Source organism: Notechis scutatus, chromosome 16, assembly GCF_049901735.1.
Source record: "Notechis scutatus isolate UNSWTSFEM ecotype Mainland chromosome 16, rNotScu1.2, whole genome shotgun sequence".
NCBI lineage: Eukaryota > Metazoa > Chordata > Lepidosauria > Squamata > Elapidae > Notechis > Notechis scutatus.
The window spans coordinates 5,493,355-5,519,904 of record NC_142024.1 but is presented as its reverse complement, the minus strand read 5'-3'; the positions used below and the strand labels follow the sequence as shown (position 1 = coordinate 5,519,904).

At 41.8% G+C, this 26,550-nt stretch overlaps 2 protein-coding genes across 4 annotated transcripts; both read right to left on the bottom strand.

The window, feature by feature from the left end:
* Positions 1-530: 530 nt before the first annotated feature.
* On the bottom strand, positions 531-8,721 carry CENPS (centromere protein S). Its single transcript, XM_026686444.2, has 5 exons — positions 8,620-8,721; positions 6,990-7,113; positions 6,162-6,195; positions 4,677-4,743; positions 531-865 (listed from the first exon to the last, which is right to left on the bottom strand). The coding sequence occupies exons 1-5, from the start codon at positions 8,635-8,637 to the stop codon at positions 707-709; spliced, it is 402 nt and encodes a 133-aa protein (XP_026542229.1). The 5' UTR covers positions 8,638-8,721; the 3' UTR covers positions 531-706.
* A 1,292-nt stretch (positions 8,722-10,013) lies between these two features.
* Positions 10,014-26,462, bottom strand: PGD (phosphogluconate dehydrogenase). Of its 3 annotated transcripts, none has more exons than XM_087944743.1 (13): positions 26,213-26,462; positions 21,658-21,733; positions 20,312-20,491; positions 19,265-19,330; positions 17,685-17,803; positions 16,599-16,668; positions 15,387-15,521; positions 14,396-14,585; positions 12,810-12,940; positions 12,035-12,168; positions 11,348-11,447; positions 11,090-11,212; positions 10,014-10,329 (listed from the first exon to the last, which is right to left on the bottom strand). In XM_087944743.1, the coding sequence occupies exons 1-13, from the start codon at positions 26,218-26,220 to the stop codon at positions 10,210-10,212; spliced, it is 1,452 nt and encodes a 483-aa protein (XP_087800869.1). In that variant the 5' UTR covers positions 26,221-26,462; the 3' UTR covers positions 10,014-10,209. The 3 variants fall into 3 exon arrangements, with proteins under 3 accessions (XP_087800869.1, XP_087800870.1, XP_087800871.1); XM_087944744.1 differs by lacking the exon at positions 26,213-26,462 and adding an exon at positions 25,543-26,136; XM_087944745.1 differs by lacking the exon at positions 26,213-26,462 and adding an exon at positions 25,833-26,021.
* Positions 26,463-26,550: the final 88 nt, after the last annotated feature.

Genomic DNA, 26,550 nt, shown 5'->3' with positions numbered 1-26,550 from the left:
ACATATATCATTTTAAATGTATAATGTGGTTTGACCAATTTTGTGAAACCCTGATCTTCTTAAGCGCGAAGAAAGCCAATTGTCTTATTCAATAGAATCCAGTTTAAGAACTGTGGCTTAGTATGATATGGAATATCAGTGCTGAAGAATGAAATAACTGAGTTTTTCAACAATATGCTCAACTAAATATTAGGATGATCAGGACAATTCATGAAAATATATCTAAGGTATTTTCAAGAAGGGGCAGGAACTATTCCTGTGTGAACTCAGAAAAGGTCTCAAGATCTGTATTTTTTCCTTATTCTTCTCCAGTGCCTGTAGCTTTATAGCAGGTGCTATTACTTGTCCAATTTCCAGCCAACTTCCTACGAAAATTAGTACAATATAAAGCCCCAAAGATTTGCTCTTCAGATTTCCAAATATTTTGTCCAGTGAGAACTAAATGCCCCTTTGGCTCTTTATAAGTTATATAATCATCATTCTTCGGGTGGACCACTCTCATCTTAAATAACTCACTCCAGGCAATCATCCAAGTTCTCCATTCAGATATATTTTTCTTTTCCCAATGTTTATTGCTTTTATTTTCCAAATACACTGTGCTTATTTAAAAAAAAAAAGAATTGTAATCTAGGCAAGATGACACTGAAGAGCTGGGCTCCATAATGAACGTGAGAAATCCCCATCTTGATACCAGCAAGAGTGAGTTTTATGCCATGTTGGAATCTTCATTCTCGATTGCCGCAGGTTCTTCAAGCTCATTTGAATTTTTTCCTCCTTTCTTAGCAGCCGATTTCTTTTTCCTTTTCTCTTTTTGTTCCAGGTTATTCAAAGAAAGCTTATCACTCTTCTGAGTAATATACTTCAACTAGAAATATAGAGAATGTCATCAGTCACCTATACTGGCATAGGTTCACCAGGCAGGCAGTGAAACACATAGCAATGCACAAACACATCCAATGTATAGATAAACATGAAGATCTGTAAGCAGGTTGACATCCAGTGGTTCCTCAGGCCTGGACCAATAGAAAGTCTAATAAAAGAAGCAACTAACTGCTCGTGGTAAATAGATAGTAAGTTGTGATTCAAGATAAAAATCTACTGGATATCTCAATGATTAAATCTCTGGCTACCGAAAAGTCAATGCTGTTTAATCGTTTCTCCCACCCAATCCAAGCAGAGTTGTAACAGTTAGCACTTATCAAATTCAAGTATCTCTCTTCTACAAAAAAAAAAGAGAAAATGGAATGTTTTCCTCCATTCATTTCCTCCATACATCTACTAGTTGATTTTAGCCAGACTTCTCATTTGTTTTACAATGTTCATCCAAGATAGAAAGGACAGTAGATCAATGTTTGCACACAAATTACTATATAACTTTTTTCTCCCACCTTTGTTTTTATTTGTTGCAGGATTATTTTAAATGGTTATTAGATAGTGGTAGGAGAACTGTTCATAATACGAAGATCGCAATTTGATCCCCAGCAATTAAAAAGGGCCAACTAGCAGATGACATGTCGGGCAAGGTGTAACATAAGGAAACTACAACTCTGAACATTCTCCATCATCAGCCAGGCTGCTGGCTAAGAAAAAAGAAGATTTCAACAATGCTTAAACTTCTGGCCTGAGTTGGTTTAAGGCATTTTCCTAATTGTAAATATGTTTATATCCTCTTCAGATATGGTAGCAAACTGCTGCTCAATTCATTTTTGACAAAGAGAAAAACAAACCTACCGAGATTAGCAAATTCCATACGTACCAAGTGTGAGCCAAGAGTGTTTATAGGAATTTGGTTCAATTTATGACTCCCACATATAGCCCAATCCATACACTTCAAAGCAAAATAAATCTCATTTGTTTTTGCCAGTTTTACTGATAAATCTGTTGTTAGGATGACTGCATCTTGTTTCAATTTTCTTCTGTATAAAAAACAGCTTATTGGAGCCATTTGGCCCATGACAACTCATACATTTTTTTTTTCTCCTTTTACATTACTCCTGTTTTATAGCATCTATAGATTCTCTTCCATTTTCAATTTATTTGCTGTACAAATGAATGATGGGGTAAGTGCAAATGAGTTCTTTCAGGATATAATGTAGCACTATATTCTCAACAAAATGTAGCTTTAAATACAATAGTCCAATCAAAGGGTGGTGACTGAAAAAGCAGTTCTATATAAAGAACGGTATCCTAATTTGTTCTCAATAAGCAAATTCCTCCAACTTTACTAAGAGTTACCTTTCAATTAATTTGCAGATAGATTGTTGACTTTTGGAAGTAAGGAGAGGAAGAAGAGGAGGACAAAGGCTCAAATGTTACTAGATCCTTCACAGATTCCGGTAGAGGTAGTCCTTGCCTTACAACCATTCATTTAGTGACCATTTGAAGTTACAACGGCACTGAAAATTGAGTTATCACCATTTTTCACGTTTACAATTGTTGCAGCATCCGTGATCCAAATTTGGACGCTTGGCAACTGGCATGCATTTCTGACAGCTGCAATGTCCTGGGGTCATGGGACCCCCTTTTGTGACCTTCTGACAAGCAAAGTCAATGGGGAAGCCAGATTCACTTAACAACCGGGTTACTAATTTAACAATGATTCACGTAACAACTTTGGCAAGAAAAGTGGTAAAATGGGATGACATTCATTTAAACCTGTCTTGATTAGTAACGTAAATTTTGGGTTCGATTGTGGTCATAAGTCAAGGACTATCTGAATGTTTTTCTTCTCTGATATTCTACTGGTCGAAATTTTTTGTAAGAAAGAAATTCACCAACTATAAACAAGTAACTTTGGTACAATTGTAATCCTGGAGCATTGGAGTAGCTATTTTGCTCTTCCGGTTCTCCGTTCAATTAAATTGTTCTGCAGCTGTTGGTTCAAGGACAACACACTTCAGCTGAAGGCTTCAGCCCCCACCCACCCTGCCTTTCAAAAATAGCTAAATATTGTGTGGTGAGGAGGAGAAGCGTGCCCTGCTGGGATTTAAAATTAGCAGAAACACTGGCTCTGTTCATTTGAAGCTGAAGATCTATTTTAAATAAAAGAGAGACTGCATATCTCAGTAGCTGATAGGGAAGCTTATAGACAATGCATATGAAACACGGCAAGAGAAATGCTAGGGAGCCCTTTGTGTTCATCAGCCAACTTGACAATCTGCAGCAAAAGGTAACAGTCTCACATTCATTCACAAACATGAACACCACCCATACCAGGTACTATCAAAGGCATCAAAGCAGGACTATTTGCTGTCCTTTATTTTGCAGTGGGGTTGTTATGAAAATTAGGACTGTGTACTAATTTTAGGGCTGTGTACTAAACAAAAACTGAAACACATTTGCATTGCTAAGCAGGTGGAAATGAGAAGAGTGAGAAGCAGGGCACACCTCTCTGGCAGGTAGTGAAGTGCTAACTTTTCAGCCACCCATTCTGGCTGACTGGAAAGTCACTGTTCTTGAAATTAAGTCAAGTCAGAGGGAAATTCCAGGATGAAAGCAGAATTTACCCCTGAAGTTCAGTTACCTGGCTTATGAGTCAACTGAGAGGCCTTCTATATTTATAAATTCCTATTACAAAAGAGGGAACATTGTGCCTTTCAGTAAGAATTAACATTACAGGATCAGTATCATCATCTGAGTTTAAAGCAGAACGTCAGAAAGTACGCCACTTGTATCCCATGGCTGTTTCTAAAGGCCAGGAGTAAGTCATGAGAAAAGAGGCTTGTCTTCTTAAGGCTACAGCATAAAAGTAACAGACGCAGGAATATAACATTTCCAAGCTACTGTTTGTAGTGTTCAGTACACTACAGAGAAAAGTACATTGTGTGACGATAGCTCTTTAAGCCTGTAATACAGTTTTAGTTCTTGTATGTGTAAATCTGTAAAGTGCCGCTAGCTTTTACAATATGGTGGCCTTCAGCCAGATTTCCAACCATTCTGATATCAAAAAACAGCCCCTAATATTCTGAGACCACCAATAATGCTGTTCTTGTCCTCCATGTTAGTAACTTCCAGAACTTGAGAAGCAATGTAGCAGTTCAATCAGTTAAACCCAAGATGCCAAAAAGTTCCTGTATAGATATATCCCCTAGGACAGTGACCCCTGTGGGGTGTATACTCTATGTATGCATGTGTATGAAACAGGCAAAATGACAATTGCAGCATTGTAATTGTCACAAAGAGCTAGAACTTTAATTACAAGGCTGCAACCACCATCTTGCCTGTTTTCTCCTTTCTGTGGAGATGCCACTGTCTAAAGATACTGAGAATCAGTTGTTTTTATGACACTTGTATTGGCCTACAGATACTTCTACTCTACAGATAGTCCTCAACTTACAACAGTTCTTTTAGTGATCAAAGTTACAACAGCCAGATTCATTTAACAACTGTTACTAACTTAACGGCAGTGATTCATTTAACAACTGTGGCAAGAAAGGTTGTAAAATGGGGCTAAGCTCACTTAACACATGTATCATTTAGCAACATCAATTTTGGGCTCAGTTGTGGTTGTAAGAATACAGGACTACCTGTATTCTGTCAAATATACTGCCAGCCAGCCTCCGTAAACCAGCATATCATTACCATTCAAGCAGCCTCCAGCATTTAAAAGAAACATAACAGTAAACAAGGCTTTCCAAGTGAAACAACAGACCCAAATGGGAAGGATCTCATCTCACCAATGAGTTGCTCCTTCGAGCCAAAAGTTTCACATCTTCAACATTGATTGTACTCCGTTTTCCATGCCTATGAAAAGGAGGAAGTGATCAGGTTACAAGAAGGTTGCAGGAAAATTGTCTAATCTTAAAATCTTATCAGAAAAGTTGCTTGAGTGTAAATCATTTAAACTTTTTCTACAACTGCTAGGTACATTAAAAAGCGGGCTTTTTTACATAATGGCAACTAGATTATGTTGAAATACTTCTGGGATTTTGATTTGGCTAGAAGACCTCCTGATTTTACCAGCCTTCCTAGACTTCTTTTCAAGACTAAATTGACAATTTATCTATCAAACTTTGAATGATAAATAGCAGGGACATTTTGTTCCTTCTGTTTTGATGTTTATCTATGTAAAATTGGAATGTTCCCTTGGCAACTAATACACTGTGGACAAAGTTATTAAATTACTTCTCTGTACTACAGCAATTTTCATTGATAATAGGAAGCTGACTGTATTACTTTGTAATTCTGTAATTGTATTCTATATACAAGCAACATTGTTTGAACCAAGGGAAGGGAAGGCCTTGAAATATTTCCTGGGCACTAGTACAGTGTTTCATCTGATTTTCCCATGGTTCTTGAGACTCTAAAATAAAATTATGACAAATGGAAATGAGGGGGTAGAGAAGGAGAGAATTATCTCAGCAAACTCTAGGGAAAAAAATCTCAAAAGTTGGACAAAGATACCACTGGATATTAAAAACCAGGTTCTTTGCGCGTCATTCAAGTCTCGCTTGATTTATATATTAACACGCCCATTATATAAAGACATTGATTTAGGACTGTAATTTGCAAAATGAAAATTGACTTTCATTAACCCAGAAAAATGGACACAAAATCAAATTGTAAGTGGAATGAAATAAGGGAGGGGGGGAAATGAAATTATGACTAGCTAAAAACAGATACTGCAAGGAGAGATCTGATCTTGTGGCAGTTTTATATTTTTAGACAAAAAAACCCAGATGTACAATTTTTCTACTAGTGGCAGATAGAAGAGGGCAATAGAAAAAGCTAGGTAAATACAAGAGGAGGAATTGAGGACAGGTCTCAACCTGACAAAAAGATTAGAAGATTACAACACATTCAAATCCAAACATTATCCAGTTACCTCATTGAAGCCTATGGAGTATTTTGCTGCTAAAATCTGTATTCTTCTAATATAATACAAAAGCATGCTCTCTGTTCATTAACTAGCACCCTTCTTAGTCCACCCTTTTTTCAAGAGCTTGGTGCCAGATATACAAGTAATTTAACATAGTCATTAAATAAAATATGAATTAATGCAGTGAAATAAGAGTCTCAGAATTAATTTTAGACCATCCTTGCTAAAAGCCAACTGGTTGAAAGCAAGAGGCTAAGAGTGTATGTGGATATGACACACAACAGAAAACAAAGGAAAGATACATGCTGATTATTGTTGTGTTACCTCTTTCCACAGTACTTACTTAGCAAACATTTCAAGGTCCTTTGCAAAAATTTCTGAAAGGGAAAAATTAAAAGTATCTTAAAATGTTTTCACTTGAAAAGTAGAGCCAATCTCAGCACAGTTATAGGTAAATCATGACTATTTAATATAACCTAGCCAGCTTCCAATATTATTATAAACAGATTTATTTGTAAACAGCTTCAGCTTGTTAGTTAGGTGGGGATGAAAAGAATGGTTATAGAACAGCAATTTTATAAGCTAAGGAAAGATCTAATAAAACATTCCAGAAAAATTAAAGGCAACCTATCAAGGATAACAGGATGAATGAAGGGAAAAGAAATATACCCATAAAAATAAATATTATGAGCTAAAATTCTGGATCTTATTAACCAAATAGTTGAAAGTGCACAGGAGAATGAATATAGCAGCTACCTAGAACTCCTTAAAACAGCTGTACCCTTTTGGATTTTACTATTGAAGATGTTACATTTGCTCTCCTATGTGTTTCAAAGCACGTTTTTAAAGATCAAATCCAGTCTGGGAGGAGTGTATAACAAAATGTACATGATGACGTCACACATATGTACATGATGATATCGCACAAAGGCCATGATTTGTCTCTTTGTGTCAGCCATCTGAAAGCAAATACATACTAGTATTCTGTATGGATTAGAAGTCCCTTCTATGCAACTGGAAAAGAAATCTAGAGTAGAATTGCTGTCTAGTTTCAACTGATTTTGCTGAAGGATCTGTGCATTTTCTCTAGTTTTACTGAAGTTATCTCTAAGGTTATTTCCAGTTCCTTTTTAAAGAAATACTACAATATTGAAAACATCAGGAAATGTACCGCATTGTCTAAAGGTGATCTCAGAAATAGCTGCGATGCTCTGTTTGCTAAACTGAATGTGTTTCTCTTCAGCAACTTCCTGGCACAGACAGGCAACAGTGTAATGAAAAGCCGCTTTCAACCTCTAGGAAAAACATAGTTAAGGAAAAAACGTTACAAAATTATTCTATGCACTGGTGTGTGTGTGTGTATATTATACCAGGTCTTCAAACTAACTAACTAAACAGAATACATAATAAATAAATGAAGTATGATTATCAAGCCAAGGTTTTTGAAATCTTTGAGTAATTTAAGAACTTGGGAGACCCAGAGTGATCAGGAATTTGGGATTTCATATCCCCTTCAGCATTTTATAACAGCACCCACACCTGTTTCCTAAATCTTAGGTGGCTTTGCATTTTTTCAGAAAAATCAGCATTTTTTTACAAGTTTCTTAACTGCCTTGTGTAAAGTATTTGAAAACCAGTGTGTATGTACATATTTAATCCATATACATATGTATATATAAGGTGTGTGTGTTTTTAAATACACACACACACTATATATACATATGTATATATAACACACACACACAAAGAGCATATTTTTGTATATCCATATACATCCATATCCATATGTATATATAGGTGTGTGTGTTTTTAAATACACACACACACTATATATACATATGTATATGAATTAACACACACACACAAAGAGCATATTTTTGGTATATCCATATACATCCATATCCATATGTATATATAAGGTGTGTGTGTTTTTAAATACACACACACCCTATATATACATATGTATATGAATTAACACACACACACAAAGAGCATATTTTTGGTATATCCATAAAAAGGTCAGGCCTTTTAAACAATTTAATATATCAATGACACCGATTATTCAATTTTTATTTATCATATTTCTATTCTGGCTCTGGACGGTTTACAAAAACAATCCTTTTATTGTCATTTTCTCCTAAATCTTTCTTTATTGAGGCCTGGCCTTTGAACATGCTTAAGTAAAGCACCATTTTCTCTTAACAAAGCATTAATAAAACAGGGTGCCAGGCCAATAGAGCTGACTCTGTGTTTATACAAAAAAGTGTATGTGTCTCTATGTTTATATGTATGTATTAAGTGAAAGGTGGGGAAATGTCACTCCAACCACTCTCATTCCCGATATTCCGTCCCCAAAGCACTCTGTACATGCTCAAAGGACATGGCCAGTTTGGCAGCAGCAGGATTACCCTTCCCTCCTCCTCTGGAAACTCTGCACATGCTCAGAGACCCCTCCCACCACCACTACCACCAATGCTTCCTTCCTCCCGCTCCCCCGTTCTCGTGGAATATTTCAACAACCCAAGAAACGGCGCTTTGCACGTGCTCAGAGGCACTACGTCTCGGGGTGGGGGGGGTGGGGAAAGGGTTGCTCATTTCCCCCTCAGGTCCGCCAGCCGGCGAACTCCCTCACGGCCGCGGCGCATTAAAAAACAACAACAATAAAAGCCGAGTTAGCGGGAAGCAAGCGAGAGAGAAAAGGCCTCGGCGGAGAATCCAGAATTTTAGCCATGCCCGCCCTCTGCACATGCTCAGGGGTGCTCTTTTTCCCGGGCGGGGGAGGGGAGGAGAAAGGGTGGTACCTGCGCCTCAGCCTCCATAGCGGCCAAAATGGCGGCCGCTTTTCCCGCCTTTTATTTTTCGCCTCAGGCGGGCGCTGTTGAGGGGCGGGGCCGCCAAGCGCATTCTCCTCCCACCCGGTGCTTTCAAGCGTCGGACTACAAGCCCCATGAGGGAAGGAAGGAGGATGGGGCTTGTAGTCTCGCTATGGAGAGCAGCGGGGGTGGGGGGGTTGGGGTAGAGCGGGTGGGGGGGGGGAGGGATCTGAGCTGGCCTGAAAACGACGTGAAATAGAAATAAAATGGAAATAAAAGTGTATATTTAATAACAGGTACCAGAATAACAGAGTTGGAAGGGACCTTTGAGGTCTTCTAGTCCAGCCCTCTGCTCAATCTCTTCTTAATAATATAATGTAGAATTGAATAAAAACCAAGAAGTAAGAGAAAATAAAAAGGATGGAAGTGTAAATGAAATCTGAAATATAGATTGTAAAGAATATGAAAGAATGTATATTTTTGCACATTCTTCCATAATTTCTTTATATTTTCTTTTACTCTTTTTTAAAATCCTTTTGTGAACACTTTTATCCCTTATATTTTCCTGCATCTAAAAGGATGAAAGTGAAAATAAATTAGGAAAGGATGTAAATTTTTTTTTAAAAAGGATTAAAAATATAATATAAAATGTAAAGAATAAAAATGCATGGCACATAAAAACTAAAAGATAAAGGTATGTATATATGAATGCAGAAGTAAACAATATAAAATAAAAATAATTAAATTTGTTTTTGCTTATCATTTTAAAAAAATATTTTTTCCAAATTTGCTCTCAGCGAACTCCCTCTTAAATAAAACCAAATAATTCTTTTTAATAAGGATCAGCAGTCAAAAAGGAGATATAAAAACTGAAGGCAGCTAAAGATCTAGTGGATCTAGATCTAGTAGACTTTTTCAGGATTTGTTTTCTTTTTATTATTTTTAATTTTTGTTGGGATCATGAACATGTTTATTCCAGGCGTGTTACTACTAAGAATAGTATTGTAAGTAATTAACTTTTATCAGTATTTTTTTCCCAAGAAACCTGATTCCTATTTTTTAAATTTTGTTTGCATGATCCTATCCAAACAACACATGGGTAGCAATACATGCCCCATCATCCTGGGCCACTTCTGGCAATAAATGGGGAGCTGTAGTCCAAGAAATTAGAGAATACCAGGGCTGAAGACCAGATAACAGGATCTGATATGCTAAATGATAGGCTAATAAACTGATATGCTAATAAACAAGCCAGCCAGGACTGGAGGGGCGAACTACAAACCCCATCATCCCTGCCCCTCTGACCAGATTTAATTCTTGCTTTTGTACATCAAGGCCTTCTTCCAAATTGCTATGATCTCAAGGGATTAAAAAAGCGAAGATGAGTTGGAAACAAGAATTTATTTCAGCAGAATACCATTTTATTCCATCAACTTTATTCTGGCTTTTGCCTAAGACACCATAAGACTGTCTTTACAAAAAGAAAATAGAAAATAAAAGCTAAAAACTGGACATCTACAGGAATGCCCCAAGGTTTGGAGACTCCCTCTATGTAGCTTTCATGGGGTTTTCTGCCCTCTAGGCGTTATAGGACGAAGACGAGACGTTGCCCCCGTGTCCTGTCCAGTTGGTGTGGATGAATTCGCCCGGTTTTGACAACAATTCGTAGGTGTGGGCCCCGAAATAATCCCGCTGAGCCTAAGAGAGAGAACGCACAACATTTTGAGTTGACAACTTGAGGCTTAGACCGTTCACGACGGAAGAACTAATACTGATCAAGATTGCATTCACACAACCACTCTTGCAAGCCAAAATTGACCACATGGTGGCTTCTAAGAGGTCAGTTTCTATTCCCAGAATTCTTCGTTGGCTAAGGAATTCTTGGAATTGAAAGTCCACACCTCTGAAGGATGCTCTGTGGTTTATGCAGCTTTTTAAGTGGGGTTTCTAGGTTTACCGTGCTATGCTATTGAGTATTGGAATTTTACATCCCTCCCTGCTTTTCTTTGGGATAACAATTAGACCCAGAAAGACACACTGCAAATGAAGGAAATAAAATTCCCTAAAATATAATTTATAACATAAGGGACGTGGTGGCTCAGGGCTAAGATGCTGACTTGTCGATCAGAAAGGTTGGCAGTTTGAATCCCTAAGCGGCACATAATGGAGTGAACTCTTTTTTCCTTGTCCCAGCTTCTGCCAACCTAGCAGTTCGAAAGCAGGTAAAAAATGCAAGTGGAAAAATAGGGGCTTTGGTGGGAAGGTAACAGCATTCGGCGTTTAGTCATGCCAGCCACATGACCACGGAGACGTCTTCGGACAGCACTGGCTCTTTGGCTTTGTAATTCACTTCTAGTGAAAATCGGAGTTAAGCTGGGATTCAATAAGTTGTGAATGGAAAAAAGAAATTAGGAATCAAAACAAGTTTAGGATCAGACTCCATTCATAAGTTACTCACTTGGATCAGGTTAGCGGGCAAAGTGCCATGTCTATACCCATCGTAAAACGCTAATGCTGTGGTGAAACAAGGCATTGGGATTCCCATCTGGACCCCAGTGCTAACTGTACGTCGCCATGAATCCTTGGGAAAAGACAAAAGTGCAGAAAAATTAGTTTCTTGGTCTCTCTCTCTCTCTAGACTGGTGTTTCTCAATTTCTGCCACTTTTAAGATGGGCAGACTTCAAGTCCCAGGATTCCCAGCCAGAAGATACCCACCTGAGAGTTTTCCACTGCTGTCTTAAAAAAGACATCTAGGAGTAAATTTTGCAGGTCAGGTGTTCGATCAAAAGCTTCTTTGATTTTGCCCAAGAAAACACTGCCCAGGAGATAACACAAAAATAGCCATTAACAAATATTGAAATGAATAAGGATCAGAATATGAAACCGATGAGGGATTTAATTTGGTGCCAACGGGAATTAGGACGAATCCATTCTGTATTGATCGAGACACATTTTCCCAGATTCAGATTGATTCAGAGTTATAGCCAGAGAACGATGCTGCACTAATTTAAAAAGAAATGACTGTGTGTGTTATAATGAAATCTGTCCCTGGATTTGTACATCCCTTTCTGGGGTTCTCAACTGAGGCAAATTAATATTCAAAGTTAAGACGATTTTGACAGCTTTAAGGATTTAGCATTTTGAAAGCAGAGATTTTCAGAAAAGGAACTTTTGCCATCTTAATCTGGTTATCTTTATCTTTATTTATTTATTTGAAAATTTTAAATTGTCGCCTATTCGCAGACGGCAACTCTTTGCTTTTCTTTAATCCTTGTGGAATGGTATTGGTACCCTTTTGACAATATTTCCAGAATGTTTGACTGGAATGGTTAGTCTGTGTTGTACCCAGAGCTTTTGCTACTGAATGTCCATCCTCCAATCGGTTTCCTGTTTCTGGCTTACCTTCTGATTATGCAGCCTCCACGCCACATCAATGCAATCGCGCCATAATTTAAGGTCCAGCCAAACTCCTTGGCGGCTTGCCTCAGTAACATGAAGCCCTGGGCGTAGGAAATGATCTTGGAAGCATAGAGGGCCTATAGGAAGGACACAAGTTAGAGAATAGCATGGAGGCACCATAGTGACTTTTAAACCATGATGGTCCATAAACAAAATAAAGGACTTTGATTCTGAGTAGCCACAGTTTGATGAGCAAGCCATCAAGGAAGAGCTTTGCACATCGTTCTAAGAAATAAATTCACAAATCATGCTGAATAAAAGCGCCCCCCCCCCCAAATTTAGCCACCTTATGATTCAGAGTGATAGCAAACCAAGGAAGGACCTCAGTAGAAGTTAGGTCTGGGGTATCTTCAGATCCTAAAAAGGTTTCGTTCTACAAAACAAAACAATCTTGCTGATCCATAGACCAGACCAGCTTTCCTCAATGATGCCCTTCAGATATTTAAGGTTATAATACATACTTTAGTTTACCACTAGATGGCAGCAGAGAACAGCGGAAACCTCTAATTACTGCCACCTTGTGATCCTCCAGAGTTCTGCAACTCAGATAAAATATGCCTCTAATTTTCAGCATATTATGGAATCAACAAGTTATGGACAGCACCACAATGAGGAAGGCTGGTCTGGTTTGTATTCCAGCCCTGTTACACCCACTTTGATAAAATATCAAAGCTCAAGAAGGGATCAGGCCCGCTGACAAGAAAAGCCGTGAACTCACTTTACGAATGTCTTCCAGAAATGCTGCTTTATTCCCACTAAATGCTTGTGTTTTGGGACCACTCAAAAGTTTGTTGGCTTGCACCCTTTCGTCCTTGAGTGAAGACAAACACCGGGCAAAAACGGCCTCTCCTTTTTGAAGGAAAACCAAAAAGCCCAAATTATTTCTGACCCCTCCAAGTTAAAAGACCAAAAACTCCGCCACGTGCACTGAAGTCAATTTCAAACAGAACAGAGCTGCATTTCAAAAACAACTTGATTTACTCTGCTAAGGAGAAGCATGAAAAGAAATTGGAAATACAACCCAGCCCGGTAATCAAATTGCAAACAATAACAAATGTGCTTTCTTGCTAAAAACCTATCTCAGGTTAATTTGCAACTATGTTGTCGCAGCAAAAAGGAAATAAACCTAGCTTAATCTTTCTTATAAATTTAGAATAATAATAGCCGCTAGTTAAAATATACACACAAAAAGAGGTGTTTACAGCAGGGATGTACAACCATCGGGCCACGGATAGGTACCTGTTAGGAACTGGGCTGTACAGTTGGAGGAGAGTGGCTGGGAGTGAAACGGTGTATGTGTGAGATCTAGGCAGAGGTGGTATTCAGCTGGTTCTGACCAATTCTGGAGAACCGGTAGAGAAAATTTTGAGTAGTTCGGAGAACCGGCAAATACCACCTGACTGGCCCCGCCAACCCCATCTGTTCTCCGCCTCTCCTGATCGGCTGGGTCTCCTTTGGTTGCCCTGCACAGGAGAACGGAGCTGGAAAGCAGGTTCGTGGGGTGGGGAGGGAATGGAGATTTTGCAGTATCTTTCCCCTGTCATGCCCAACAAGCACGCCCACAGAACTGACAGTAAAAATGTTTGAATCCCACCATTGGAGCTACATTGTGCACTTCTCCTTCCCGCCCAACCCCGAATTATCTTCCAGAAACCGGTACCAAACAGGTTCGGTACCGCCTGTTTACACCACTGTCTCAACCACATCATTTAAAAGCTTAAGTCAGCTCTTCCGGGTTAAGCTCAGCTACTTTTTTTCAATTTTGTTAGCTTTCGTTGGCTTATCTTTCGAGCCTGTGATGATTTACGATTCCCCTCACTCCGTGGTGCCTCAACGTAAGGGGTCCATTCAGGACCCAAATGCATAAACGTGTCCTTCCATCTCCCTAAATCAAAAGTAAAAAAAAAAAAAAAGCCCTGCAGACTTAATGCTCTTCTTGTCAGGCACATTAATTTCCTCCATGCCAGCAAACTGCTCTTTTGCTGACGAAGAATGAGTCATTGTCTTTCAGGAACTTGCAAGTCATGGTGATAACAGGTGGAAGAAAAAACACCCCAATATAAATTCACCTGTTTGGCAACCCCAGCCTCTCCAAAATGCAGCATACCCTTCTCAAGAAGACCAGAATAATTTTGGAAGTATTTTAATGAGGGGTGGAAAAAGTAACTAAATAAATCTCCCCAAAAATTGGACGTGTCCCGAAAAGAAAAGAAGGACACAGGATTAATCAGAGGAAGATTGAAACGTTTGTAGGAAAAAAATCTCATTTCCTTAAAATTTGCAAAATAGCAAAAGGCAGGTTACCTATCAGAGTAACGGGCATGCCGTATTCCAAAGCGGAAATCGCTGTCCACTTTCCCGTCCCTTTCTGCCCGGCGCTGTCCCTGATTTTAGGAAGCAAGTGTTTGCCATCGGTGTCGCGGAATTTCAAGATGTCAGCCGTGATTTCGATCAGGAAGGAATCCAGCTCGGTCTTATTCCACTCCTGGAACACCTGGAGGAAAAAAGAGGGGGTTAAAGAGGGGGGTCACTCCTGCATTTGCTGGGCCCAAGGAAATGTCCTCCCATCACCGGTAGGTTTCTGGAAAGTATATTGCCCAATTTAGAAGAGGTATCTAAGGACATGATGTGGCCACGATCAATCGATCTATTTGTAGAAATATGGGGCTGGGGGGTTGGACAAGAAGACCCCCAAGGTTCTTTCCAACTCTGTTATTCTGTTACATGCTGGTCTATGATCATGTACCATATTTCTGTCTTTCCTTTCTTCCCTCTTTCCTTCTCCCTCCCTCTTCTTCCTTCCCTCCTTCTCTTCCCTCTCTCCTTCCATCCCTCCCTCCCTTCTCTCTCCCTCTTCTTCCTTCATTCCTCTTCCCCTCCATTTCTTCTTCTCTCCATTTATCTTCCTTCCCTTCCTCCATTTATCTTTCCCTCCTTCTTTCCATTTAGACCTCCTTCCTTTTCTGCTACCAGGGAGGGGGGAGGCGGGCAGAGGGAGAAGACGCCGCCTAGGGAATGGTCAGATAAGCGAGGCCTCTCCGCTGCAAAATGGACTGAAAAAAGCGGCTCAGAGAGGTCCCCCTTAAGTTCTCAGCCTGAAAGATCTGCACTTTCAGATTTGCAAATGTTCTGTTAGTGCAGCCATAGAATAAACTGTGCTTCCCCTTTGGCGCACCTGAGAAGGCATAAACTACCCACCTGTCCATCATTTCAGAATGGCCTCCATCTCTCCGAATCATTTAGACCGTACCCCCCACTTCTTGCTCCATTCCCAGCTGCGTCTCTGACCACTCACCTTGGACATCTCGTCGTGGTCCATGGCCAGCACGTCTTTCATGAGGTGGTAAGCCTCGCAGATCAGCTGCATGTCCCCGTATTCAATCCCGTTGTGTACCATCTTCACGAAATGTCCAGCCCCTTCATCTCCCACCTGTTGGACACAACGAAGAAGGAACCACATCAGAGGGCATCATAATGTTTGCATCCGGTTCAAGATCTGCTCGTGAGGAAGATTTAAAGAAATGGATCGACTCTGTAGATCAACCAGCGTGGGGCTGGTGCTCAAACTTGAATCTTTCCCTCTTTTTCAGCCGTTATCTTGCAAAAATGCAACCCAGCTGAGAGAAAAACAGAAGTAGCAATAGCCCTTAGACTTATGTACCACTTCGCAGTGCTTTGAAGCACTCTCAAAGCAGTTTACAGAGTCAGCATATTGCCCCCCAAACAATCTGGGTCCTCATTTGACCCACCTCGGAAGGAGGGAAGGCTGAGTCCACCTGGAGCCTGGTGGGATTCGATCTGCCAAATTCCAGCCAGCTGGTAGTCAGCAGAAGGAGCCTGCAGTACTGCATTCTGACCACTGCAGCACGGTGGCTTGAGAAAGTTCTGCTTTAAAGGAAGCAGGACCATGCGGCTTCCCATTCCTAGCCTGACCTTCGCCCACAAATGCTTCATCTAAAATTTACGAGACATCAAAGCTCCAGAAACAACCACACGTCTTTTACTTGGCTGTCCTCATTCCTTTCCCTTTTCTGTCAGGCCCTCTTAAGCTGTAGGGCAGGAGAAGTGGTTCTTGATTTACAACCATTCATTTAGTGTCCGATCAAAATCACAACCGCCCTGAAAAAAAATGTGACTTGGGGGCCGCTTTTCACACCGAGGACCGTTGTTGCGGAAGCTCCATAGTCACGTGATCAAAATCCAAGCCCTTGGCAACACCGGCATGTACTTATGACAGTTCTGGAGTGGTGTGATCATCATTAGTGACTTTTTCAGCCGGCTTCCAACAAAGCGACATCAATTGCGGGGTTGGGAGCCATATTTGCTTAGCGACACGATTCACACAACAACTGCAGGGATTGGCTTAATAACGGTGGCAAAAAAATGTGATTAAAGTGGGGCAAAACTCACTAAACCGCCCCACTTAGCAACAAACATTATGGGCTCAATGGTGGCCTTACAGGACTCCCTGTATAAAACTATGAAACGCTTCAGTAGAAAGACTCACCCAGTCACAACAGGGTTCCCCAGTCCCAACTTTGGCTGCGATGCTCTGAAATATTGTCTTGATGTGAGGCCTGCAAAGGAAGAAAGCAGGGAGAGATATTAGTAAAAATGAACCCAACTCCTGCCAGCCTCTAATTCCTAGCAGCTGTCAGCCTTGGAAGCCATATTTTACTTGGAAGCTTCGAGGCTGTCACATTTTGTTGTTGTTAGTTGCCGAGTCGTGTCTGGCCCGTCGCGACCCTCATGGACCACATTCCTCCAGGCCTTCCTGTCCTCTACCATCTTCTGGAGTCCATTTAAGCTCACGCCGATTGCTTCAGCGACTCCATCCAGCCCCCTCCTTCTCTGCCGTCCCCTTCTTCTTCCTCTTTTGCCCTCCATCGTTCCCAGCATTCGGCTCTTCTTCTCCAGGGAGTCCTTCCTTCTAAAGAGGTGGCCAAAGTCTTTTGACTTTCATCTTCAGGATCCGGCCTTCTAAAAAGCAGTCAAGATTGATCTCCTCTAGGACTGACCAGTTGGATGGCCTTGCAGTCCAACGGACTTGCAGGAATCTTTTTCCAGCCCCAGAGTTCAAAGGCTAGTTAGTGCCTGGGAATTTGGGAGGTGGGATTTCATAGAGGAGTGGAAGATTAGACTGAACAACAATCCTTTCTCAGAGAGTCAAGGACAAGTTGCCCTGCACCTGGAGGGGAATAACTGTGGGGATGTCTCCAGTTGGGACAAAGATTTTATTGGGCCATGTGATGGACTGATGGGTGTATGGGATGAGTTTTTGATTTCTCTTTTGGGAAGGGACTCTCAAAGTCAGGTTTTCCCAGATGTGCCAATAGGACAACTCTAATAAAATGGAACTGTGAGGAAATGCTTGTCTCGGAGTTTATTGGTTTGGAGTTGGTTAGTTGGAAGTTTGACATTAACCCACATCCTTAAATCTCCAACCAGCTTCCTGGGAACTGGGAGCTGTCTGGGGTCCTGAGTCCCGAATGCCGACTTGCCAACCGGGCGGTGTGAAGACTCAGGGAAGATTGACAGTAGCCTAAAGATAAAGGATTTATCTTAAGTTATCGCAACCATCTGAAATACGTACCAGGCTTCTTTCGCTCCCCCTGGCATAAGAGAGGGTCCGTATCGGGCTCCTTCTTCACCCCCACTTACGCCACTCCCCACAAACAGGATGCCTTTTTCCTTGAGTTCCTTGCAGCGTCTCTAAAAGGGAAGGAAAAAGAAGGGGGCAGAGAAAATGAATAGAATAACAGAGTTGGAAGGGACCTTGGAGGTCTTCTAGTCCAACCCCCTGCCTAGAAAAAAAGAGTTCACTGAAACAGTTGGCGTGAGCTTAAATGGACTCCAGAAGATGGTAGAGGACAGGAAGGCCTGGAGGAACGTTGTCCATGGGGTCGCAATGGGTCGGACACAACTTCGCAACTAACAACGAAAAAGGAGATTCTCCAGTCATGCAGGTCATAGTTGTCCCAAAGGTGTTTTTTTTCAAGAGGCCACTGGACTTTCTGGTTTTCCTTTGAAGGCGTTTCGTTCCTCATCCAAGAAGCTTCTTCAGCTAAACGTCTTCAAAGAAAAACCAGAAAAAAGTCCAGAACTGAAGAAGCTTCTTGGATGAGAAGCGAAACGTCTTCAAAGCAAAACGTCCAGTGGCTTCTCTTTATAAATTTCCTTTCTGAACTGGGGAAGAGGGCCGAGATGCTGCTCATCTCCCACCTCCCTGGAAGTTTGTTGGGCTTAAGGAAAAGGAGCTTTTCTTAAAAAAAAAAAAAGGAAAAAGAAAAAAAAGAAAAAATAGCAGCTGAAATGCCAAGTGTATTTTGAATTTCCTGAGCTTGGCTTAGTGGAGGTGGGCTGGTCCAACAGGGCCTCAAAGCTGTCCAACAAGAGAGACAAAAGCAGATTTGAAACAATCTGAGATGTTTTTCAAATGAGACTAGTCCAGAACACAGAATCATTTCCGAGAAGCTTCCCCCACTACCACCACAAAACGCATGGAAGAATTGGCTAGCGGAGACCTACTGTGATGACCCGGGGGGGGGGGGGGGGGGGATACAAAAGCAACAAAGTCACAAAAACAGGTGAAGACCCTTTAATTCCTTCAGCTTGGCTTCAAAGGTCCAATTGTCATTGACTGGAGAGAAAAAAACTCCCCCACAAACAGTTGCGAAAAAGAAGAAATTCTGTTCAAACTCAAAATATATATAAATTATAAAGAGAAAAAAACAACACAAACCACACTGAAGCGATTAGTGAGACAAGGCAGGATAAGGGCTTGAAGACGTCCACAGATATCAAAATACACACACTGGGAAGGACGCCAGAACTCAGATAAGCAATGAAGGACTAGAATTATTTCATGCTTTGCTTCCAGAACCGGACCATGCGCAGTTTCTCCTTTTAAACAGTCCTCACAGCTACAGCCCATGAAGGGGATCAAGGCCCTTTCTTCCCCCCTAGACCACACCATTCACATTTCTCCCTTATCTGTTCCTCCCTGAATGCCCTAAGATGAAGAGGGGATGGGCCTGGGTCTTCCTCTGACTGCCCAGCCGGCCTGTGCCCTTCCCCAATTTCCTCCACAACCTCGGGAGCTACACTCCCACTCCCTATCGGCTGTTCCTCCTCTCCCTCAGAGACAGATTCTAACAGGAGCATGACACCTACCGTGGTATCTCTGTACTCTGAATTTCCTCCATCGATGATGATATCCCCGCGAGAAAGCAGCGGCACCTGAAAACACAAGCAGGACATTCCTGTGGATCAGCTAAAAAGACCAAGTCATGTGATTCCCCTTTGGTGACCTCCTGACAGGCCGGATTCGCTTAACAACTGTGGGACTCATTTAACGACCCCCGTAATTCGCTTAAGAACTGCGGCAAGACAGGTTGTAAAAATGGGGGAAAACTCGCTTTTAAAATATCTCGCTTAGCAGTGGAAATTTGGGGGTCAATTGTGGTCGTAAGTCGAGGACCACCTGTGCAATGGAGCAGCATTAGGAGAATAGGGAGAAGTTGTAATACATTAGAAAGAGCCACTATTTCTTTTTATTATTATCAAAAAAAAAAAAATTATTTTATTTTACAAACATTCCATCTTTCATTCAAATAGTGTGTCATTTGGGTACAAATATCTTGTGCAAAAGTATTTCTAATTAATACAAATTCCTTACCATAACAATAATTGCATTCTTATTTTAACATCCTAACACATATCTTATCATTATAACCACTCCCTTTTTAGCTCCTTCTTCTCTACTTTCTTATATTTCCCATATCGTCAGTTTCTTCCTTTTCTTTGATTGCCAGTGTTAAATCTGTTCAGTTCTGCACATTCTAATATTTTCCTGATCACCTCCTCTTCTATTGCAATCTTTTCACTTTTCCAATTTGGAGCAAATACTATTCTAACTGCATAATAGAATGATTAAATATGCCTTTTCTTTACAATAACTTTCAGGTGTCATCCCCAATAAAAATATTTCCCGTTTTAAGTCTATATGTTGCTTTATCATCTTTTCCAACCACGTATGTATTTTTATCCAATATCTCTTCGCATCTACACATGTCCACCACATATAGTAATTTCTGATCCCAAGGTGTCCATACAGCCTCGTTGGGTCACTGCTAAGTAGTTCCTATTGATTTGCTAAGTATATCGAGCCTATAGCAGCATTATAAGGGGCAGCTGGTATCTCAAGAGGGGTTTCCTTACCAGCTTGTTGATGAAGTCATCCACGGCGCTTCCGGCCTTGACCAGCAGCATGACACGACGGGGTTTCTTCAGTTTGGAGACCATTTCCTCTAAGGAGTGAGCTCCAATCACTTTGGTGCCTTTGGCCTCGTTCGCAAGGAAATCGTCCACCTTGGAGACTGTCCGGTTAAAAGCACAGACCTGGGTAAATGAAAGGAAAAAGACGCTGGAGAAGAAAAACTTGAGAAATGCAATTGTTTAAAAAGCTTCCTTTCCCTGCTTTCTTGTTGCAGACTACCTGAAAATATGACATACCCCGATAATAAGTCCTAGCTTGATTTTTACACATGCTGCCCAAAATAAGCCCTAATTAAGATCTCACCCACTCCAGAGTGCATGGGTAAAAATTAAGCTAGAGTGGGGATGTGGGAGTGGAGCTGCCCTACTACTTACCTTTGGACAGTTGTAGCCAGGCCTTGCATACCCCGACAACCTGCCTTGCCGGCCCATTTCTTCTGCAGCTGGCAAGGCATTCCTGAAGGCCTCTGTTGCTGAGAACAAAGCTCAGGATCGATCCAGAGCTCTCTTATCGTCTGCAGAGGCCTTCGGGAAATCCTTGCCAGCCACAGAAGAAGTTCCTGAAGGCCTCTGACAGTGAAAAGGAGGCTGGGGGCGACGCACGCAAGTGAGGTTAGTCAGTGGATGACTTCCCCCCAAAATAAGACCTGGTGCCATTTTTGGTGGGGGGGGAAAATATAAGACAGGGCCTTATTTTCGGGGAAACATGGTAGGAAAATCTTTCCTGGACGATTGACTGCATTTTCCTATCTTCCCTTTCCCCAGGGCAAAGAATATTTATTGCTCATTTGCTGAATTATATTTATGAGTTAGTTACACAGAAACAAAATCATTACTTTTTGCATGATTTGTGCCCTCTGCTTCCCAATCACACTGCAGGCTCAACTGCAGAATGACTGATTTAGGAGAGAGCTCAAGGAAGTGAGTCAAGCTACACTTTACAGATAAATCTCCCAAGACAAGAGAATGAGAGAAATTCTTTTTTAAAGAGCTCCTTTGTGTTTTTTTAAATGGAATCCTCTTTATTATGAAGGCAACAGGAGGATTATTGATTTTCACAGTTTGTATTCTTTAATCTGGCCATAACAATACTATCAGGTGCCTAAAATCAATATCAAAAGGCTACAATTAACACTGAAGAAAAATATGTTTATAAAAGAATAACCTGTGGAGGAATGTATCACAAGTTATTGAAGCCACATCTCACAACATCTGATCTGAGGGATGTCCAGCTTCTGCCTCTTGCAAATAATTTTGCACCAAATCTTTGCAACTCAAGGTTTACTCACCACAAAACCATGATCATTCATATTGAGGATGAGATTCTGACCCATGACTGCCAGGCCAATCAACGCAATATCAGCTCTGCAAAAAAAAGTGTAGAAAAATAATGTTTAAATGGCAAATTTGGCTCCAAAAAGAGAGATCTCATCCCTCTGTGGCAGGCACCCTGTGAAATGTCCTTAGGTTACCCAAGCAAGTAAGCCCAGCTACAAAGAAATTAAAAGTAGCAAAACCGAAATTAGTAGCAAATTATTCATAAATTATCCTTCTGCAAGGTGTCTGTCACCCAGAGAGGAGACATCAGTCCATCCTGTATGGATATTACAATTATATATTATATTTTTGGAGTAGTACCATAAAATTATATATCAATGGAAAGATGATTTTCAACCTTTGAGAGACAAAAGTGGCTTTTTTGTGGAATTCTAGATTTTAGGCCAAATTTCTGCAGTCTGCACTGAACAGTCCTTGCACTCAACTTCACATTGCATTGCACCATTTCATCTTGTATACACCCAGATGATTTTCTTCTGTCACATAGACAGTCCCTTAATTCTTCTATCATCACTTGCAGTTGTGCACCTTTTCCTGCTTTTACGAGTGTGGTTTTTCTGGTGACTGCTGCGTGAAAAAATGCTGCACGCTTTATGGTTTACGACATTTTTTGGCTAGGCCATTGATTTTATGATATTTTATGCTAACTGCTATGCAAATATTGTTACATTTGAATAAATACTGGTGGTTTTTGAGTGAAAAGCATAAGCTTTTTGCAATTTGGTGCTGTTTGGATGGGGATTGTGAATTTTCTTGCATGCTTACAATGACCATGAAAACAGGTTGATGCCTACCCAGCTTTACTTCGAGCCCTGCACCTTTTGAGCCCTCTGGCAAGCAGTCTGCGACGCACTGTGCTTGTGCACACTTTTAGATCACATGTTTCACCCCCAAATTCTTGTAATCTGAAATGAGGTGAGCTTCCCGTCAGCCATCGAAATGCGTTGCAGAGCCCAATCTTGCCGTTTTGTCGACTTTCTTGGTCTTCCAGAGCGGAGCCTGTCATCAACTGAACCAGTTATTTGGTATTTTTCAACCACTCTGCTCACTGTGGTGCGATGGCATTTCACTCTCTTGGCTACTTCTGCACAGGAATAACCCTCTTCATGAAGCACAATGATGCGATGCCGCTGCTCAGTACTGGTGAAAGCAAAGGCCTTCATCCTTGCCCACAGCCAGAGCTAAATTAAATTTCTCGATGCTTTTCATGCCTATTTATATCAGAGAGTATGACAACATTGATTGGCTCATAGATTTAGCCTCTGTGCATTTTGATTGGTCAGCCAAAGCTCGCTGTTGATTGGCTACTTTCGATCCTAATATTCTCGAAAATGCAAGTTGTTTGTTTTAGCACATAAACTCACTCAGAACCTTTAAAAGACTTTGGTTATATTAATAAAAATTATGCATCTCAATCCGACTATAGACATTTTCATCGAAGTACTAATTTTGCGTGGTTTCTATGAGTGAAAAGTTGATTAAACATGGAAATACAGTTTAAATGGAGCCTTGGTGGCACAGTGGTTAGAGTGCAGTACTGCAAGCTACTCCTACTGCAATTTGGCAGTTCGAATCCCACCAGACTCAAGGTTGACTCAGCCTTCCATCCTTCCGAGGTGGGTAAAATGAGGACCCAGATTGTTGGGGGCAAGAGGCTGACTCTGCAAACCACTTAGAGAGGGCTGTAAAGCACTATAAAGCGGTATATAAGTCTAAGTGCTATTGCTATTATTAAAACTGAAAGTGTGCAGGACTTTTTCACACAGCTGTACCTCTTCAAAAACTTAGAAATGCCACCTTTGGTTAAGTTGCCACCAATTTTTCTTCTAATTTCTTTATAACTGTAGCCTTGTTCACTTCATAATACTATTTCACATCACTTTCTGGGCAACCAGTCAACTCCTTGCACCATTACTTTAATTATTAGGGTTTACAAGATCACTAAATGGAAGAACATCAAAAAAAACACCCAATCAACTTGATAGCGATCACATAACACACTGACAAATGCCCTTGGCTCTCATATTCAATACATGACAGCAATAACTGAATCTTACTGTGATCCGATTGGCTCATTGCCAAAACCAGATTACCTCTCTAAACACTCATGCTCATTGGCTACAAATTAGATGGAAAGCTACTTGATATCAGCTAGGCAAGTTGTGCTTCCCTTTTCTGGTTATTTGGCTATAACATGGCATAGCATACAGATAATTGAACAAGCTTTGTTGCATTACACTCTTGATTAAATTGTCCTTTCATTGATATATAATTTTATGGTACTGCTCCCCCCAAAAAAGTGGTGTTATTATTAGCCATCAAACCTCAAAAAGACACTTTTCCCAAAAGGTTTCCACAATTTTGGCCACTACTGTAAGCACTGCTTCTCATCTTAGGCTTCCCACACCAATTTGAACCTCACCCTAAACCACAGATCATGGTTTACAAGCAACAAGGGGTGGGGGGCAAAAAACACACTAGGTCAAACCAATCGAGTTTCATCAGAGGTTGGAGTGCATACAAAAAAAAAATGAGAATACCCTGAAGCTCAGGAAGTTTGCATGTTGTTTTTGCTAAATGCTCACATTTCCAGAAGGCGGAGATTGGTTGCAACAGCCTCTTGCCTCAAAGAAAAATCAGGAAGGAAATAGGATTTCTTAATCCAGCCTATTTCTCTCTCTCTCTCTCTTTCACCCTGGCACTCAAGTTGAAGTGCCAAGGAAGAAATATGTGGTAGTGTAGCCCTCCAGAATTAAACCGAATCAGCCACAGAGATCAAGGAAGTGACGGGGGGAAAAAATTGCAGGCAGAAATTCTTTTACTTCCCCAGAAGTGAAGGAGATTATTTGCAGCGTGTAAACTCGTCTGAGCTCAGAAAAATCAAGAAATTATTATTTTTGTGTGAGGGAACTCTCCTGGGCCAATCCCTAGCTTCTCGGCTTGAAGTTTCTTCTTTCCCTTTCAGGGAAAATCTTAAAACTGATTTAATTCAGAGGCCCTGGGTGGATTGGTTGAAAAATTGACTTGCAAATTAGCAGAGGCCACCCATTCCAGGGAGTAGCCCTTTGCAATGTCTTGTGGCAATGAGTTCCACAGGTTCATTGTTCTCTGTGAAAAAAAGGGGCTGTTTGAAACCATGTTCTTGCAATCATGTTCTTAAGTAAGAAAAAAGTTAAGATTCTATTTTTATACCCAATGATTAGGATCCCCTAATGCCATAGGTCACTTGAGTTTCCTCTAAAATAACTTCCTTCTCAGTTCTTCTCAGTTCTTGCCAATCCTGGCCACTTTTTTTCTCTCAGGTTAACTAGGTTTGTTGAGCAGGCCACATCACCAACCTATCCAAACCATGGTTGATGATATATCCTGGCTGAAGAAGCCACACATCCCAAGCCCAGCCAAACCAGAGTTTATCTTTAGTATCAAAACCAAACCAAGATTTGGCCATCATGGCAATCTTGTGGGGGGGTTAAAAATTGGCCTGAGGTAAATTTGTTAATTTGACAGCTTCTGCCTCACTTTTTTTTTTTTTTTAAACATGAGACCGATACATTTGAAGTTTGGCTTTGTCAGCCAATGGGAAACTGTCTGGAGAAAAAAAACAGGCTGGAGGGAGAGCCAATAAAAGGGGCCCCAAATGGAACCCACCTATCAGGTGAGAGGGGAGGTTGGGGGGGGGGAATGGTATATAAGGGGACCCCAATTGAGACCAGGCTCAGAGTGGGTGAGGAAGAAGAAAGAAGGGAAGGGATGCGGCAGAAGAGTGAAGTGAAGAAGGAAGAAAGAGAATGGGGAACGAAGCAAGCTGAGTCACTGAGGGAAAAGTCACTGCTCACCCTCCGAAGATCTGGGGCAAAGGAGCCCACTTAGAGGGGCAGAACGAAGCGGGTGGAGTCACTGAAGAAGTCACCGGTCACCTCAGAGATCTGAGGCGAAGACGGTACCTGCTCCAGCAGGCGGCTGCCCAGGAGCGGGAGGCAAAACGAGGAGAAACCGCACCCCCCTAATTTGGCGCGTTCCCTCAGAGTCTCCTCAGGCCGCTGCCAGCTCGGGGGCGCCGCAGCCTCGTCTCCATCGCCCCGGGCGGCTGAGCCCGGTTTCCAGACCCAATAAGACGCTACAATACCCGCATCCTTGGCTCTGTCTGGTTCTTTCTCGAAGGGGGGAAACAGTGGGTGGGGTAGTCTGGGGACGGGTAACCCCCCCCCCGCCGCCGCCATGAAGCGCCTTTTCCTTTCGCGTCGGACTGAGGGGGTTTTGAGGGAATTTTGGGGGAGGGCGAGGATGCGACGTTTCCCCCCTCGGTTCTTTGCGCCTCACGAGCGCCTGCGAGGCCTCAAGGGGGTCTCGGCATGTACAGAGCGATGTACCCCGTCCTCTTTACCCCACATTCCCTTCCCGCTTGGTAGCCCTGCAGAGTTTCTGCGCATGTCCGGGGAGATGGGAGGGGTTTTTTTTCCCCCTCCTCAGCCCCTCTCCCCCACCTACGAAGTGAGCGAGACTTACTCGGCCATGGCGATGGAGGCAGGCGGGCGAGCGGAGAAAAAAGCTGCTCTTCACGAGTGAGGCTTCCCTTCGGTCGGGGGCCGGCCCTTTTAAAGGCGGCGCAGGCCGGCCTCCCTCCTTCCTTGCCCACGGGGGTGAAAGGAGGCTGGGCGAGGCGAAGGAGGAAAAGGCGGCCTTGGGATCGGCTCACCTTCTTCGGCCCATCCTTCGCTGGAGCCGCCTCCCCTGTCGGGGCGGGGAAACTCGGTCCGCGCATTTGAGGAAGGAATGAATGAATGAATGGTGGACCCGGAAAAGAGACTCGGGGTTTTGCAATGCGCGTCACGTAAAGAAAAACG